Consider the following 19,826-nt stretch of genomic DNA (forward strand, 5'->3'; position numbering starts at 1 on the left):
AGAAGCGAGAGTTTTGTAAAAAGTTGGAAACACTGTTAGAAGAGCGCATAAAGTAATAGATCCTTCGCTGGAGAGTGGGTACTTGACATCGCAGTATCTTACAACGGTACGTAGCACAAGCGAGGCCTTACATTGTTATACGGTGTAGGAATAGGCATCGACATCCTTACTGGACTAGCCATCGATTACCAGGTACCCTCAAAATACTGCCAGGTGTGTGTCGTTGTCGCAGCCCAACTAGATGCTACTTCGCCTGACTTTGCAGTATGGCAAGGTGGTTATAAATCAGAGTGCAGTAAAAACTACAGTAGCAACCGCAGTTGCTGAGTTCAACATGGGAGCGCTCCATGCTCAAAAGGCAAAGATGTCAGTGAGGTTTGAGAAGGTGGCAGATAATGCAGAAAAGATAAGCCGGCAACAAGATGCCAGATGAAAGCGTAAGGCTGAATGGAAAGCAACGACGGAGTGTAAGAAAGCCAGACGAACAGTGAAAATTAAGAAAACCGCTGCGGAGAAGGTTGAAACAGAAGCCAAAGGGACAACGTATGGTGCTGGGAAATTCTAACGGTTTCATCACAGGACTAATTTGCAAGTAGTCAGGTCTAAAGTTAAATTCAGGTATATTATTGTATAGTAGATTTAAATGTGGGCTAGATAAATATGAGTTGATCAGTTTCATTTACTCAATATATTATTGAAATATTTGTCTAGCTCTAATAATCATTCCACAATAAAACAATTGGATTTTTCTTTGCCTTTATGTTCCGGAGTGAGTTCATCGAAAATTGAATGATTCTGAAGGAAGAAGCGGAGTAAGAATGGGGTTGACCTCAGAACAGACACGCAGAAACCGATTGGATACAAATCGGTACCGAGGAATGGAATTGAAGAAATCAATCAAAATAGCGATAGGCACTGACGAGCGACACATGATTTATCACTAGATTAGTTACATTCTGAAATGAATTTTGAACTCGATTCAAATAAATAAAATTAAAAACCGAATTTTATATGGTCCAAATCAATTTAAAGTCAACTAAGCCAAAGTGTCTTATCTCTAAAGTAAATATCTCATTCTGTGCATACTTCATATTTGCTTCTTAAAAGGTTATGAAACTGAATTCATTCAATCGCGTTTATCTCAGAACTGTGTTTTCAGGTATTCAAAAAATTCCTTGCGCATTAGCTTTCATTCAATCATTTTGCCCTTTGGCAGATATATTCTTAGGCATATTATCTTGAAATCGTCGCACGGAATTTTAGTTCCGGTGAATGTAACTCATTTCCTAGCCTGTAATATACTAAAAATTGTAGCAGAAAAAAGTCAAATAGTTGAAGTAATAGTTTCAGTGACTTAGAAATCTCTAATAAAAAATTCCCCATTTCAAATTTTAGTCTATGGTACTAAGTGTATCCACAAAAAATTTCAAACTTCTATGATGAAACCTAATGCGCAAGGGATGTTTCGAAGAAATCTTCGAAAAAAATGCATAACTTCGGAATTACTTGACCTATTGAGCTGAATTTTGGATCAGATTCTAGTTTTAGGATTGTAAAAAACTGGTCCAAATTTCGAAGAAATGGTCCAAAAATATGTGACCTTTATTTTCATTGAAGTCTCCCCTTAAGTGAACCTGTATTTGTAATTTCCAATCGCAATTCGTATCTTTAATTGAATGGGCGATTTTCCCAGTTGTCAGTTCATGACTCGAACCTCAAAAGTTCGATTTGTGTAACATTTTTACCATTTGCAGTATGCATTAGGAAGAGAAAGTCTACTAAATTGTAGCGTTTTAGGGTTCGTCATTAAAAATAAATGCGAAATGGAATTTTCTTGCTGAAAATTAAACATCAATTTTTATTGCACCTTCGTCGTAGCAAAAAAGTATGGCAATACGTTTCCTATGTGAAAATATCTCAAGTTTTGAAACATAATTTTTATTTTCCGGTGAATCCTGAAAAACATTCGAAAAACACGTAATTGATAAAAATCAGGTGTTTTCCATGTGCCACAATACTTGAACTTTCTTTTGAACTTTTCATCTGAAGCCAATATATGATCAGTAAGAATTTCAAATTTATAAAGTGGGACAGCTGTAGGGTCTGGTAGGGACCGCGTTCAATTTAATGAAGATCTGTGATCAATACTCGTGAATATCAATTCTAATAGTTTTTCAAAATCCACTATTGCCACGAACAGTATAGTATATGATTCAAAAAAAGGTATATAAATATAACTGAATCTAAGAAAGGGATTTTTTTCCAATCTTTACAGCCGTGATTCATGTGATCGAGACCTCATTGCCATCCCTCTCTGCAAGTTTGAATCTCTTACTTAAAAAATCTCAGCCTTCGGATGAGTAATTCAGAAAAATGCTACAGTATTGCGGCGTATGGAAAATAGCTTTGTATATCCCAAAAACCTGTCTTTAGATGGGTATTGAAAAAGGTTTCAAAAATAGCAATTATATTTTAAAATATAGGATTTTTTAAAAAGGAGATCATTTTGCTATTTTTACTTTGGTAGTGAAAGAGGTATAATAATTGGCATTGAATTTTCGACAGAAAAATTTGTTGTCACATTTCTCGCAAACGACAAACCCTAAACGGCTGGACTTTAGTAGACTTTCTAATCTTAGGTCACATTATGAGATGTCAAACCTTCAGAGAAATTTTGAGGGTCGAGTCATTGGTTGATAATTGTAGAAATGGCCCATACGTACTTAGTCAATAATTCTGGATTACTATCATTTAGTTCTTTCGATGTATTACCGTGAAATTCGATTTAAAGCATTGTTTTGCGTGTGTAAAATACGATTTCACACACACCTGTGGGCAGAATATAAAACTTTGAAATATATTTTTCAACTTTATGAGGCAACTATTGATATGAAAGAATTGAACATGTATTACTTATTATATACTTCTCGCAAAAATTAAGGGAACAACAAAATTTTCGCAATTTTTTGGTGATTTTCAACAGGCTGTATTTCAGTGAAAAATGGTCGTGCAAGAAATAAAAAAACAAAGCTTTTGAAGCTTGAAGACTCTAGTTTTTGAATTTTTTGGTTAAAAATTTTTCGAAGCACTATTAGCCATGCAATCCTTGGATACAGCACGAAGAAAAAATTTTCAAAATTTTTTACGTTTTTTCTTTCGCTCTACGGGCATGGAAAAATTTTTCCGAGCTAAACCAATGCATAGGTCGCAAAGCCTGTTTATTCAGCTTCAAGATGCTTTTTTTTAAACCTCGATACGACCATTTGTTTTCGAGATATCGAATTTTGAATGCCAAAGGATCCTTTTTCACTCAACTGCCGATATCTCTGGAACTACTGGTCGCACAGCGAGCCGAAGGGCAGTTTCTTTTTCTGCAGAAAATTTCCTACAAAAATCTGTCAAGGTTAATGTCAAAAAAAATTTTTTTCCACCTGTAGCGTTAACGTGAAAAAAGAGCAAAAAAATGCTATTTTGCCTTTTTTTGGATAATTGACTGTATCTTCGTCAATATTGGGGGGAAAGCTTAGGTTAGAAGAAAATTTTACAGCCTAATGTACCCCAAAGGTCCCCCCAAATCGGTAGATCGATCGGTTCAGCGGTTTTCCTGGACCGATTGATTGAAATTTTGAAAAAATTAAGGGAACAAGGTTTTTGGTTCTTAAAGAATTTTTGGATAATCGACTGTATCTTCGTCAATATTGGGGGGAAAGCTTAGGTTAGAAGAAAATTTTGCAGCCTAATGTACCCCAAAGGTCCCCCTAAATCGGTAGATTGATCGGTTCAGCGGTTTTCCTGGACCGATTAATTGAAATTTTAAAAAAATCAATGGAACAAGGTTTTTGTTTCTTAAGGAACCTTGTTCTCTTAATTTTGTCAAAATTTCAATCAATCGGTCCAGGAAAACCGCTAAACCGATCGATCTACCGATTTGGGGGGACCTTTGGGGTACATTAGGCTGTAAAATTTTCTTCTAACCTAAGCTTTCCCCCCAATATTGACGAAGATACAGTCAATTATCCAAAAAAAGGCAAAATGGCATTTTTTTGCTCTTTTTTCACGTTAACGCTACAGGTGGAAAAAAATTTTTTTTGACATCAACCTTGACAGATTTTTGTAGGAAATTTTCTGCAGAAAAAGAAACTGCCCTTTGGCTCGCTGTGCGACCAGTAGTTCCAGAGATATCAGCAGTTGAGTGAAAAAGGATGCTTTGGCATTCAAAATTCGATATCTCGAAGACAAATGGTCGTATCGAGGTTTAAAAAAAAGCATCTTGAAGCTAAATAAACAGGCTATGCGACCTATGCATTGGTTTAGCTCGGAAAAATTTTTCTATGCCCGTAGAGCGAAAGAAAAAACGTAAAAAATTTTGAAAATTTTTTCTTCGTGCTTTATCCAAGGATTGCATGGCTAATAGTGCTTCGAAAAATTTTTAACCAAAAAATTCAAAAACTAGAGTCTTCAAGCTTCAAAAGCTTTTTTTTTTTATTTTTTGTACGACCATTTTTCACTGAAATACAGCCTGTTGAAAATCACCAAAAAATTTCGACAATTTCGTTGTTCCCTTAATTTTTGCGAGAAGTGTATGAATTCTTGAAGTTGATAGTATAAATTACAATTTATTTTGGAATTCAAAAGTCAACCACTAGAAAGAGAACTACTGATGTGAAAACATTGAATATTGATTATTTATAATGTGATTGATTGAGGCTGCTAATACAAATTATGTACTATTTTTGGAATTAAGAGTGCAACTATAAATGTGAAAAAACGTGAATATTGATGATCCATTCTGTGGATTTTTCATGTTACTAATAACAAATAAATAAAAGGCAAATGAATTATTTTTTCTTCCACGAATTTGTTTTATTATATTTTATTTTTGGAAGTATTTTTTATGTACGGGGGTTGACACTGGTTTCTCATATCAAACTTTTCACGGCAGGAATTACGAGGTATCGTGTGTGCTACGTGCAAATAGGCGATCTCTGAAATCTGAAATCGGCAACATTTGTCCGCACTTATGTCACAATACACTATTGCCTTCGAATATCACTGTCCTTGTTTTCATAGCTGTATACTACGAGTAGGAATCAGTACATACTAAAGAGCAGGGTAACAAGCACGTAGAAATGGCGTCTCTGTGAGTTCCGTTACGTTGTTCAGACAAATACGGAAATAAAACGTCGATATTTCAATTGTACATGTCGGCTCTTGAGGTGAGGGGTATCCATAATAACAGCGTTAGCGTTGGTGAAGGGGTGAGGCATTTATTGAAAGGAACACTTGTATTTGAAACAAGGAAAACAAAGAGGTGAACGACTAATCGCTTGCTGACTCAGGGCCCCTAGCATTACAGGGTCGAGCCGTGAACAACTCGAGCTCCGACTGTATTCTAAGTCGCAGTATGTATCCCATCGGCTTTTATGGCTTTCCGAACTTCGATGTCGTTCCGATACGCGCCACTATTACCGATAGACCAGGTGCGTGCGCAAATATCTCGAATCTAGCCGTCATTGCGCCGATATACATATATAATATTTATATGAAACAATAATCTACCTTATCCAGGGTTCATACAGTTTTTGAAATCTGAAATTCGCTGTGTTTTCCGGGTATTTCAGCCTAAAATTACAATTTTTCCAGGAACCCTTGAAAAAATATGCCGCCGGTGATGACAATTTTTGTAAACAATAATACTAATACCTTTAATATTTCCTGGTAACTATCTGTAAGAAATAGCCTTGTCGATATCGCACATATGTAAGTGGCGCTGTTGGCGGCCGTACGTTTCCCCTGCGCACCGTCCGCTGTGCGCGGGCGAGGCTCCCGCTATTCGAGGCTCAACGCTCGCAACGAGCACATCGTATGCGTCTATTCAGAGTTCGAGATAGTGGAATAAAGGAATTGAGAGAACAAGCAAACAAGTGTATTTACTTAATACAGTCACCCGACCCCTCTGATACATTATACTCTTACATGGTAGCAGAGCGTGGTTCCGATACACGGAATACTCGGGTGACTTAGATGACTTGGAATGAGTTAAGTGAGTGTGAAAAAAAAAAAAAAAAAAACGAGGGCATCGCCTCATCGCCGGATTACAGAGAAATGTAATTCTTCTCTAAAAGCATTCGTCAAAGAGATTACGAAAAGTAAGTAAAGTGTGTGTCAAGTAATATTCCGTTCCCGATAATAAGTCGAAAGTTCGAGAACGGAAACAAAAAAAAAAAAAAACGGGTGTTTGGTGAGCCGGGCGGCGATAGTGTGCACGAGGCGACCGATCGGGGCCTGTCGGTACGTGTTCGCGGAGGGTTCTCGGCTATCGGCCATTGTCTCTCGGGCGTTGGCGTGGCGCTGGTCTCGTGGCAATTTTGTACACCCTGTGTGCGAGTGAGCCGTGGTCGTTTTCGCTCGCGGGTTGGTTCCTTGACTCAACACGTTGGGCAGCACACGTCGCTGTCTAGCGGGCTAGCAAGCGTCTTGCGGTCGCACTAAGCGGGGAGGTCTAGGCGGCTCTCACAAATATCCCGGGCCGGTCACTGATATATATATACACTGGATTGGATTAAGCGTGGTGTCGTCACGCCAATTGAACGGTAGCCATTTTGTACAGATTCTTGTCACTTCAGATACATATATATATATATATATATATATATATATATATATATATGTGATATATGTATGTGTATATAATCGATTGCGATGGAAAATTACAGTAACAATTATTGAGGTAACAATGAGTACCTGCGTTTTTTGCAAAACAAAGCAATCAAAATATAGTGGGCGATCATTTCACAAGTGAGTATACAACGCTGAAGCGTTCTGCAAATGATAACTTGCAGAGGTTATGTCAGCATACGAAGTATTTACTAATTATATTTAACGAGTATTATAACGTACGAATCGGGTCAGTAAAAATTCACAATATTTGAATTATGAACCGATCTTATTATAATTGAAATTGAAAACTCGGGTATTATTGACTCAGGGATTAAATTATAATTCGATATGTAGATTTCCCGTGAAAGATGTGTTGCGCCTTCAGCAGTGGTTAAAAGAAATGAAGAGGAAGGACTGGAAGCCAAACCGAAATAGCACATTGTGTTCAGCTCATTTTGCAAATGACTGCTTTGATAGGACAGGATTCCTAATTACATTGAAAAAGAACAGTGTACCAACTATATTTGACAACCCAAAATCAGAGTGTTCATCTTGTCACCGATTAAGGGAATATGGACATGGCTATTCATTCTTCAAGTAAGTACCGTTACTCAATGCAACATAACGTGTGAATTAATAAATTTAAATTCTGCTTGTTATGTAGGTTCCCATTGGATGAACCTGATATTATGAAGCAGTGGATCGCAAATATAAACATTGGACCGTGGCCTCCATCAAGTGATAGCTTTCTGTGTTCCGACCACTTTGAACCCTCTAGTTTTCAGAAGAAAAGTAAAAATTATATAACTTTACGAAAAGGCAGTATCCCAACGTTATTTGGTAAGATCTGAAACTATTAATCCCTTTTAGGTCAGAGAAAACTCAGTGTGCATGAAGACACGTTGATGTGATGCACTATTGCGTCAATGCCGTCGAAGCGGTTAATTACCTACAGATTATAAAGTGCTCTGTTACAGAAAAATCGTGTGTGACACATTTCTGTGTATTTCCATTGTCGTTATTTATTAGTAACTTATCTGTAGGTGAAAACTTGCAGCAGACCGAATTTCAGGATGAATCCGATCGGCCCACCACAGTGAATTTAACCAAATTACATGATCACCTACACATTTGTACCTGATTTGCATGCTCAGGTATGTACATCTTTTTTATTTTCTTTTGATTGTGCTTGTAACTTTTTCTTCATGTGAATGGAATGTGGATTGATACTACTAATTATATTACGGTTGTGGTTTATCGCACGCAACTCTATAAAAATGCCTTAACGTTTGCAAGGAATGTTTTATTCTCCATATTTTTGAATAAAGTTTTTACTCACCCAATTCGATATAATTTAATTCAAAACTTTTTTTTACATGTCTTAAGCTCCACTTTGATGATCAATGGATGGTAAATGGATTCCCTAACGGTTGAATTAGTGTTATACAAATTTTTGAATAATCCGTATGGAATTCAGCCCACCATAGGATGAAGGATAATGGACGGAAACTTCTTAGAATTGAGGACTTCTTTTGAACATAAAGAAAAATCACGCTTAAATACAAGTTTTTCGTCATATTATTTAATGATCTTTTACACCATATAATTGTAAATAATAATATACTTTCGAAAAAATGATTTGTTCTTCATTTAATGTGTCAAACATTATTTTACTCGTCAAAAACTTTTTTGTGTGACGAATATATCGTTAGATCTAAATAGCATATATTACGCAGTTCAAATCTAGCGCGCATTTTGTGACAACTTTCTGTACAAGATGGCGGAAATTCAATTGTTCAATTGGACGCACGAGCTTACACGTAGAGTATACGGTAATATCCAATCCAGTGTATATACATATATATCAGTGGGGCCGGTACGTAATTTGCTGAATGCCCTGGGTCCCATGCATGCTATGTCTTTCTCTCTCACGTAGATGCAAAAGGGATTCTCATTTACTGCCGAGCGTTAATTTGAGAGAAACATTTGTCGTGACAAAGAGGTCACAATACAGATAGTATACAGCGAAGAGGCTATATAATAAAGAGGTTAATATTAAAGAGTGTATTACGGCGTGGTTGATAAATAAAACAAAATTCTTCTTATCTCATTGTTAATAAATTCATAAAGATGATTGATATGAACACGAAAAATTTCGTCAGTAATTTAATACTTTAAGGGGGCTTTCCAGTGTGACAGCCCGAAAAATCGCTGTTTTTCGCGATTTTTTTTTTTAAAGAAAAAATAATCTAATCGGTCTGGTTTTTTTTTTGTATATTAATTGGGTATTGAAGAATACAAAACAATTTTTTAAAGATCGATTTATTTATTAATTAGTATCTATAAAAATGATGAAACAATTGTTGCAGAAAATGCACTTGGATGTGGTGGCCACATTGGGGGTCACAATTTTGATCTGAGACAAAAAACACAAAAAGATTATTGATCGGTATATAATTGGCTTTCGTGCTATGGAAGCTTTTTTCTTTTTTTTTTTTTTTGCAAAAATGGCGCCGGTTTGAACAAAAAGTATCGATTTTAGCATTTTTTTTTGGCAGTTTTTTTTACAAAAAAATAGGAAGATGTCAAAAAAAAAAAAAAAGCTTCCATAGCACGATAAACAATGACGTTAAGAATATTGTGTAAAAAATTCAACTCGATAGCTTTAAAACTCTGCCCTCCAAGTTGGCCACCGTTTTGAAAAATGCTGTTTCGAGAAAAACGCGTTCAAAGTTTCAAGTGAGGAAATTTTAGGTAAATCGTTTACTTACGGTCAATCAGCGATGCCAGGTCCATACAATATCCCTTCTGCTTCTTCGAAAAGATCGTGCTCAATGGATTGTTCAATCCGACGAGCTGTCCTCGCCTCTTTGCTATCCAGGGACGCCCGGCGGTTTGCTTGGGTGATGCGCGCATTCTTGTATTTAGCGGCGAAATCTGCGGCGCTCGGCCCTATCGTGCATCCCATCGTCTCCAAAATTTTTAAAATTGGGTCGTAACCTTCATTGAAGGTGCACACAGCACACTGCGTAGCGATTTCTACTATCTGCTTGCCGCAGAATACGTGCTTTGGGGCTAGTTGCCACACACAGTGATTGAAGCTCTCGTTATTATTTTGAGTGTTCGCGCCCGTACATCGTTCTAAGAGATCCTCCGTTGTTAGATCATCGTAAATCGGTTTTAAAACTTGTTGTACGTCTTCGTCGAGTGCTGGTGGATGGGTGTACTCCTCTCCTGTGGCCTCGGCCTTGCGCCATTCGCACCACGAATCTTCTCCCGGAGGGCAATACTCATGCTGAGGATTTTCATCAGTTGAGCTTTTGTGATGAAATGTAGCCCATATGGCTTTCCTCATATTTTCCACGGAATTGGAATTTCGACGAACTGCCAAGCCATAATATTCCGAGAGATTTGTCAATAATTTTAACGTCAATTGCGCTCTTTTCGGTTCAACAGCAGTGTTTTTTGTTTGATTTTTTTTAGTTTTCGGAGAACTCGAACGAGATCCTTTTTTTTTCGGTTCACTCTCCATTGCCTTGTCTTCGATTTGATTTTTGGCCTTTTTTAGTTGAACTAACCTTTTTCTTGCTTCGTTTCCCCTTTTATATACTCGCTTTTTCACGTGCAAAACGCATTCCTTTTTTTTTACCGTCAAATCGTCACCGTACGGCTTGGCTTCTAATAACATCTTGAATGTTTTTGTATCGCCGTCTCCTATATAGAAACCGTATTTCGCGTTGTGCAATTCTTCTGATCTCTTGAATACTTCGATTATACCGTCGACTTCCATTTTTCCCGCGCTGCCTTCGTGATTGACGTTGCATTCGGATTCATGCGTCTCAGACCACGCCTCGTACTCGGTTGTTCCCTCTTGTCCTTTCCAGAATACACAAGCCTTGCAGAAGCTTGATTTGACAGCAACATCCAAAACTTTGTTGGTATATTTTCCAATCACGGACACGATACCCATGCGCGACGTGAAACCGCGTTTCGACCACGATCCATCACCGGACACCGTCAGAATATCGCCCCGATTTTCTGCTTCCAAAGTTTTTTCCTTCTCTTCGGTACCTGCTTTTTTCACGACGGCCTCGTATATTGATTTCGCTGCAATCTGCAGGATTTTTACGATTCCATAATAGGTGTTATTATTGAAGTTTGCAGTTAAATCCATCAAGGCGATAAAATTTCTAATGCCATTTATGCCGATGCCGACCAATCGCATGACAAAGCAGAAACGACGATTGATTTCATAAGCATTTTTTATCAAAGGACAAGAATCTATCTCGGCCGGATCTGGACACGAACACTGAACACAAATTTTAAAGCCCAATCCGCGAATCGATTTTTTAAAAAACTTCACGTCGCTATTACACTTTTTGCACTTCAACAGTTCCTGAAGAGCGCCGAAAACCAAAAAGAACTCCAAAATCACGTAGCTAAACGTTTGATCGATTCGGACTTCAAACTCTGGACTCTTTTTCAAGATTTTTGCTGCCGAAGTGCTCGCAAACGTTAGATTCGTTTTGATATCGTGTCGATTTGTTCCCTTGAAACCACCGGATCTTTTTCGTCTATTTCGCGGATGTCCGCTTCTCGAGCCTTTTCTATCCTGCCACGCACATTCCTCTTTCGTACATCTATCCATTTTGAATGTCGAAATCGAACTGAACGACGAGCAGGTAGGACGTACATGAACTTGGCTCGCTAATTATCGAAAATATGAAATCGGACTATTGCATAATTTGCCGTCAATTAGCCGGAAATTAGTCACGCCTTATTATTTTGTCGCACCCAATTAAAAAAAAAAAAGCGGATGGCGTGCTAAATTCTAAAGACATCCGGTTTTGTATTTGAAAATTGAGTGCGACAAAAACAAAAATTCGACGACTAATTTGCGGCTTATTTGCGGCAAATTATCAACCTAATCAGAATCACTCATGGTGCTCGCTGTGCGTTATTTTGGTAGTTGGCGGGCTAAATTCTTGAAAAATCAGAACGCCATCCGCTTTTGTTTTTGAAAATTGAGTGCGACAAAAACAAAAGTTCGACGACTAATTTGCGGCTTATTTCTGGCAAATTATCAACCAAGTCAGAATTACGAATGATGCTCGCTGTGCGTTATTTTGGTGGATGGCGCGCTAAGTTTTTGAAAAGTTAGCACGCCATCCGTTTTTTTTTTTTCAAAATTGAGTGCGACAAAAAAATAAATTGCGCGACTAATTTACGACTAATTAACGGCAAATTATGCAATAGTCCGAATTCACATTTTCGACAATTGGCGAGCCAAGTTCATGTACGTGCAGGTAGGAACGAGACAATAGAAATAACAGTCGCACGGGCAGACGGCCGACGCGGCAGCTGTAGCGCTCCGTTGCCTTCTACCAAGAAATGCTGTACAGTAACCGAAATAATCTGAATTTCGGCATGAAAATTTCAGGGAATATTCGGAAGAGTGTATACTATTCGATAAAGCAAAAAAAAAAAAATCGATTTTTTGAAAATTTCACACTGGAAAGCTCCCTTAAGTAATTCGCAAAAAAAAAAAAAAAAACAGTAATTCAGAGGAACGTTTAAGTGTAATAAATTTTGTTTGTTTATTAAATTACAGCTAATATTCAGAGAATAACTAAACTATTAAGAGGTAATGAGTAGGAGAAAAATTCAGTCAAATTTTGAATTTAGCTTGAAAATTTTTCCGAGTTTGCTGCTAAGAGTGAATAGAGATTCTTCGCGCAATTTTGGTGTCCCATTCTAGCTTGCCTTGCGTTCAGATACTGGCTTCTGTGGGGTTTCTTGTTCACTGCATGCAATTCAGGGTCGAATTAAAATTAATTACAGGCAAATTCAATAAATTCCAGGGTCAATGTTCAGGTGAAGCTAGCGTTCAGTGGAGCCTGCTCATTGACTAGGGAGATCGGTAGAACCTCATTCGGGACCCACGTGTGTGCTTGCGCAACCCAAAACCAACCAGCTTTCGTGGTAACGCGCGGAGTTGACCATCGGCGAGTGGTGTGCATCGTGTTGTGCTCGGTGAGAGAATCTGATTTCTCGCGTCTGGCTAAAACAACTTGTGGTTCGGTTCTTCAGTTCAGGGGCAAGACACATTGCTTGATTGGTTGAAAAATTATTGACCACCTGGTATAGTAGAGTAAATAAAGGAGTTAAAAGAGAGAAACAAGGAAAAGTAAATTATTTGGGAGAAATTTCTTACGAAAGTAATCTAAAATAATAATAAGAAGACAAAAAAAAAAAAACCAATTAAGAATGTGTCACAATCCTGGAATAGATGGCTGGTACAAGCAATCAGAGTGGATCTACCGACAATCTGAGCGAAGGGTATGCAGAGTACATGAGAGTCAGGACTGGAGAGGAGTTGAATCATCCTGATCTCAGTAAACAAAGTGAGAACATTCGTTAATATTAGCCATCTATATTTAACTGAAAATTCAGAATGCTGTGAATATGATAAGAGGTCAAAAGTTCAATCTTGTCAAGATTAGAAACTTTTGTTTAAAGAGTCTAAGAGCTCAGATCTGAAATTTTAGCTAAGAAGTGTAAACCCAGGTAACGGACAAATATTTTACTTCACAGCAACAACCACAACGACCGAAGATTCAGAGGTTATGACCGGGACCACAAACATGAATTCAGAGAACAGCACTATGACTAAAAACACACGCAATGCTCAAGAAAGCATAGAGGATTTACAGACGACCATTTCGAGTGTAAATAATCTTGTTAAAAGACTTGAAACACGTGACGTATCCGGAGATCGGACGACTGGAGCTTTGCTTAAGGAAGTAATGGACAAGCTATGCAAAGTTCACACGCACATGCTTGAAAGTGAGAAACTTGAATTGAAAAATTTACAGACAACAGAACAACGAGCAAACATGCAATCTCAGCAGGGATCAGGTTGTAGCAACTTGAGCATGATAAAACCGAAAATTCAGAGGCAATACAAACTGACACCTAAGTCAAGTTTCGTGGTGTGGCTCGATTGTTTGAAAACAGAACTTACAAGTTGGATGTTACTGGATCTGATCGACCCAAACCAACCAGCATCAACAGGACTCTCAGAGACTGAGATTATGTTGAGAAAGAACTCAGTGAAAGATATCATAATCAGTCACATAGATGAAGAATATCACAAGAAGATCCTAGGGTTAACTGAGCCCTTGGAAATTTTAAAGAAGTTAAGAGACAGCAGAAAAGGAGAGGTCAGTTCAACTCCGACTTCAATCAGAACTCGACTCTATAATCTCAGAATGTCCAAAGAAGAACGAGTTCACAAGTTTTGTGAACGATTTGATCAGATAATCAGAGAACATGAGCTGAGCGACGATCCTCAGAAACTGACCGAACAAGAAAAGCGATCCACATTCTATCAAGCTATCATAACAGTCATGCCTAGAGTAAGACGCACCGATTCGGCCGTAATATCAACTACCGGCAAAGAAATGGATATGGAAGCGTTGATAAAAACAATGTGTCGTATACAAGAGGATAACGATGCAGCCAGAGGAACTCCAACCAGATGGAAAAGAAGTTACAGCTTCAAGAGCAAACGTACAGAGATTTAAAAATAATAAAAACAAGTTTTACAGATGCAACAGAGAAGGGCACTGGCAAAGTGGTTGCCCATTAAGAGATACAAACAAGTGGTTTTGCTACATCTGTAACTATATCACGGATCACAAAGGAGATGACTGCTCCGTTAATAAGGATCCACCTAAGAGATATAAGAGGCCTTTGAGTAGTAATAATTAGTACGAACCTCCTGTTAAAATGAATAAATCGGCTCCAAATTAGCAAACGAGAGGCAGAGGTTCAAGTAACTTCAGAGGAAGAGGCGGCAATCTCAGAGGCAGCTCCAGAGGCAATTTCAGAGGCAACTACAGGGGCAGAGGAGGCAATCGAGGATCGAAAATGCACTCAATGGCTAGGAGGGCTGACTATGATGAAGGATCAGCTGAGCAGAAAAACTACAAGAGCTGTGACGGACATTATGATGAGTATGAAAAGTCAGAAGGTAAGAGACACCTTGATAAGAGTTCAAATAACGAAAAACATATAGAGTTTGTAGCTGACTCAGGTGCTACTAATCATATTGTGAACAAAAGTTTTATTTTGACTGATTCTAAAAAATCTGACAAAGGAAGTATTAAAAGCGCCAATAAAAATGAGTTTGCTGATATTGTCATAGATGGTAGAGGCAATCTCTTGGTAAGAAATGATAGATCAGATGGAAACCATATTAAATTAACAAACGTAATTGCAGTAAAAGATATATCAGAGAACCTTTTGTCGTTACGGAAACTAGCAGATGCAGGGTTTTGTATACATTTAGATGACAAAATATTCAGAGTCTATAATAAAGAGAATGACAAAACTATATTTGAAGGAGCTTATGAAAAACCTAATTGGAAAGTTAGATTTGAGGTTGAAAAGGTCAAAGATACCGATAATACTACAATAAACAAGTGCGATAATTATTTTTGCACTGCGTGCTTAGCAAGTGACTATGAGTCTTCCGAACAATCGCAGACAAATAAAGACAAAGAAATGTCAGAGTCGGAGGGAGATATCTCCGAGTCCGTGGGAACACTTGTAAGAGATGCAGGGTCTGCGATTGGGAGGCAGAATTTGGAAGATCTCATTGTCTCAGACGTTCGAGAAATAAATTCAGAGAAACTAAATTCACAGTGTAAAGAGAACCTATAATCTTACAAAACAATTAAAGTAGATGATTTGAAGAATTGAAAGGATCTACAAGATATACTAGATGAAAATCCAGCACAGAATTCATTTTCGAAAGCCAGTTAGAGTGAAGCCATGCTATGGCACCTGAGATTAGGGCATGCTTCCTTGAATTACTTAAAAATGTTACAAAAGAAAGAAAAGAAATTAGAACACGTGAAGTTTGATGATTGAATAAAAGATCGCGAAGTATGTATATTGTCAAAAATGGAAAAACTTCCATTCAAACAAAATAGAAGTAGAGCAGAGAGGCTACTTCAAATAATTCATTCACATGTGATGGGGCCAATTAAACCTATGTCATGGCCTGGTCAAAAGAGGTACATAATTGTCTTTGTAGATGACTATTCTCGATATGCCAAGGTTTATTGCTTAAAATCTAAAGACGAATCTGGACAAGCGCTTGAAAGCTATTTAAATTCTGCCCGAAATTTATTAGGATCAGATGCAAAAGTTTGCTATGTTAGGTCAGATAGAGGCACTGAGTTCACAGGTGTAAATTTGCAGAAATAATGAAAAGAGAAAAGATAGAGTCAGATAGCGGGCCACCTTATACTCCTGAACTTAACGGTACAGCAGAAAGATTCAACAAATCCATTCAGAGAACGATAAGAGCGTATATGTGTGATTCTGGCTTACCATCGAGTATGTGGGAATTAGCTGCAGAAACAGCGGTTCACACGTACAATAGAACCCCACATAAATCAATTAACTATGAAGTCCCTCTATTAAAATTTTCACCAAAAGCAAGATGCCATTTAGAGCAAATCAAAAGGTTTGGGTGTATTGCTTACGTTAAATTACCGTTTGTTGAAACAAAGTTTAGCAATGTATCTATAAAGACTGTAGTAGTAAGGCATACTTCTATCGTATATATTCTTTGGCACCCTAGCACGAGAAAATTTATAGAATCCAGACATGTAAGATTCATGGAACGATTAGTGTATAGAGATGTATACTCAAAAGTTCAATCTAGAGCAGTAGAGGAAGAAAGCGAATCGGATAAGATCACTGAATTTACAATAGGTGAAGAAACAGGAGAACAAGATCATTCAGAGGTAAATGTAATAACACTTGAGCCTAGAAAGAGAGGCAGACCAAAGAAAACAAATTCAGAAGGAAATAAAATACATTCAGAGAAACAGAATGAACACACAAATTCAGAGGTACCAATAAACAAAACTGATGGTCCAATTACGAGAAGTAAAGCTAAGAAAATCGAAGATATAAGCTTTGCTCGTTATACCAGAGTTTCAGAAGTTAGAGAGATAAGAGAGAATGAAATGGGACATATGTTATTAGCTTCAATTCAAAAAGACCCTATCACTTTTGAAGAAGCGATGAATTCAAAAGATAAAGAGTTGTGGAAAGAAGCCATTAAAGAAGAGTTAAACTCTATGAAAGAAAATACGGTATGGGTGTTAGTAGGCCGACCTAAAGTAAAGACCCATGCAATAAGGCCCAACATCATCGATTCTAAGTGGGGATTTGAAAAGACAGTTGAGGGTAATGGGTCAACGAAATATAAAGCACGACTAGTCGTAAGAGGATTTAAAGACAAAAATGTGTATGGACTTAAAGAAACATATGCTCCAGTTTCAAGAATGTCCTTGATTAAAGCAGTTCTTTCTATAATTAACAAAGAGGACTTGGAAGTAAGTTAAATGGACGTTAAAACAGCGTTCCTAAATGGAGAACTTAAAGAAGAAGTTTTCATGGAAATCCCACAGGGTCTAGATGGTCCAGAGAACTACAGACTCCAAACAGTATGTAAATTAAAGAAGTCTTTATATGGTCTTAAAGTAAGTCCCAAGCTGTGGAATAAGAAATTTTCAGAAGAAGTACGAAAACTCGGTCTGGAGAATGATCTCCATGATCCTTGTTTATTTACTTGGAGGTTGAATGGAAAGCTTACTTTAGTACTACTATATGTAGATGACATGCTGATAGCCAGCAATGACTCAGAGAAACTAAATCAAATAAAATCGCATCTAAGCAGAGCATTTCAGATGAAGGATCTGGGTGAACCCAAAAACTTCTTAGGCATGACTATACACAGAGACAGGAAAGAGAGAATCACCACCATACATCAGGCCACGTACACAGAGGGAGTTCTACAGAGATTTAAAATGGATAAGTCAAAACCACAGGATACGCCTATGATAACCCATCAGGTAGATCATAGAGACAAAAAGTTCAAAGATGGCACAGAAGATGTAAAGAAATCAAATGAAGTTAAAAAGGTGCCTTACAGAGAAGCCATTGGAAGTATCTGGTCAATGCGACTTGACCAGATATAGCTTATGCGGTAAACTATTTGGCCAGGAAACAGATAGATCCCACTGAAGAGGATTGGGCTAAAGTAAAAAGAGTATTCAGATACCTGAGAGGTACAACTGACCAAGGAATTAAGTTCGTATCAAATTCAGAGAATCTGGAGGCTTTTTCCGATTCAAGTTTTAGAGACTGTGAAGACTCTAAATCTACAGGCGGATATGTGATAAAGCTATTCGGAGATGTAATAACCTGGAGAAGTCATAAACAATCCATAGTTACGACGTCTACCTGCCAAACAGAGTATTTAGCAATAAGCAACGCGTGCCAAGAGCTGATATCACTGGACAAATCTATTAGGCATATCATTGGCCGTACGTGTTATCCAATCACTCTATGGTGTGATAATCGATCAGCTGGAGATTGTACAGAAAAGGACGGAAGTCATAAACTCAAAACTTTCGACCAAAGTGTGGAAGAGATACAAATAGAGTTGGAATTCAGAGTGAAAACTGGACACAGGAAAAGTATGGCAAGCACCCATGGTGACTTTATAAAGCAATGTGTAGATGATAAGAAGATTAGAGTTCATTGGTTATCTACCGACGAAAACATAGCGAATATAATGACAAAGCCTTTATCTGAGAACAGGCATGATAACTTGAGAGCTAAAATTATCAATGCAATATCCAGAGAAATTCGGATGAAATAGCTTTGTCGATATCGCACATATGTAAGTGGCGCTGTTGGCGACCGTGCGTTTCCCCTGCGCACTGTCCGCTGTGCGCGGGCGAGGCTCCCGCCATTCGACGAGGCTCAACGCTCGCAACGAGCACATCGTATGTGTCCATTCAGAGTTCGAGATAGTGGAATAAAGGAATCGAGAGAACAAACAAACAAGTGTATTTACTTGATACAGTCACCCGACCCCTCTAATAAATTATACTCCTACACTATCTTACTATCTTACTATCTTACTATTAATTTACAAAAACACCCTGCGATTTTTCACTAAAATAATGAAAGAAAGAAGGTTCAGTGTTTAATAACGTACATATAGAATGCATAAAGTGGTGTGGGGAAAAAAATTTCAAGCGCAATTTATATTCTGTCAAGATCAATCGTACTTTGTATGAGAACGAGTTTATTTCTTCAACAGATTCAAAATTCCAGTCTTATTTTCTAAATTCCCTGACTTTTCCCTCTCTTTTTTCTGCTGTCAGAAATTTTCTGAGGTTTCCCGGGTTTCCAGGTTTTCCCCGGGCGAACGAACCCTGTTATCTCTGATTTCAGGTGATTAGTTCATTCTTATTTCCGAGTCGTGGTTGAGAAAATTGCGAGCAATAAATGAAGGGTGAATACTTGCATTGGCAGGTGGAATTCGTATGTGACGTCAGAATATTTGATTATGACTACGATTCAAAAATGAATAATACGCGCAACGCAACAAACAAACGTGACGCACTGTATTTTCGGAATATTCATATATTTTTCACTGTGTCACGAGACTCAACCTATTACTGTCGCATTTAATTGGCATTTAATGATTGTATAATCATTTTTTGAAACCTTTCACCTCTAGTATAGATTCGCCCACTGACAGCGTCAGCAGCCCGACAAGTAGTAGAGAAATATGAAAACAAAAGGAAAACGACGAGCATCAAATTTGGATTTTGGATATTCTTGGAGCATCAATTAACATTTAATTACTGCAGCCTGCAGTCAGCAGACCCACAAATAGTGAAAAAAAATTTTTTTTAAATTAAAAAGGGCGAGCATCAAATTCGGGTTTGAGATGTTCTTGGATCATCTAATTAGCATTTAATTACTGTGTAGTTACTTTTTCGAAATCACTCACCTTTAGTAGATATTTCCATTAGGCGCTACTAGCTTGCATCCAACTAGCTTGCATCCAAGCTAGCACCGCCACAAGTTTTTTGTGTATATTATTGACCTATAGTTTTAAACATTACAGAAACTAACATATTCTGATAATAATAGAATTCTCTCAGATGATGCAGCTGAACATGACTGACACTGATAAGCGCTGTTAGCGTCGAATTCAAAGACGGTTTACAAATAATACCTCGGAACTGGTTCTACGTCGAAAAAAACAAACAATTAAGCAT

General features: G+C 37.7%; 2 protein-coding genes across 4 annotated transcripts in view; one reads left to right on the plus strand and one right to left on the minus strand.

The window, feature by feature from the left end:
- Positions 1–19,826, minus strand: part of LOC138190738 (two pore potassium channel protein sup-9-like) — a 1,051,447-nt gene that overhangs the window by 834,450 nt on the left and 197,171 nt on the right. The window lies entirely within an intron of this gene.
- LOC124224926 (uncharacterized) lies at positions 6,677–8,273 on the plus strand. Of its 2 annotated transcripts, none has more exons than XM_046637206.2 (5): positions 6,677–6,798; positions 7,015–7,257; positions 7,325–7,500; positions 7,704–7,814; positions 8,047–8,273. In XM_046637206.2, the coding sequence occupies exons 1-4, from the start codon at positions 6,737–6,739 to the stop codon at positions 7,799–7,801; spliced, it is 579 nt and encodes a 192-aa protein (XP_046493162.1). In that variant the 5' UTR covers positions 6,677–6,736; the 3' UTR covers positions 7,802–7,814; positions 8,047–8,273. The 2 variants fall into 2 exon arrangements, 1 of the variants encoding a protein (XP_046493162.1); XR_011176630.1 differs by having other exon boundaries at positions 6,679–6,907.

The sequence above is a fragment of the Neodiprion pinetum genome, chromosome 1, assembly GCF_021155775.2.
Source record: "Neodiprion pinetum isolate iyNeoPine1 chromosome 1, iyNeoPine1.2, whole genome shotgun sequence".
In the NCBI taxonomy this organism is placed as follows: Eukaryota; Metazoa; Arthropoda; class Insecta; order Hymenoptera; family Diprionidae; genus Neodiprion; species Neodiprion pinetum.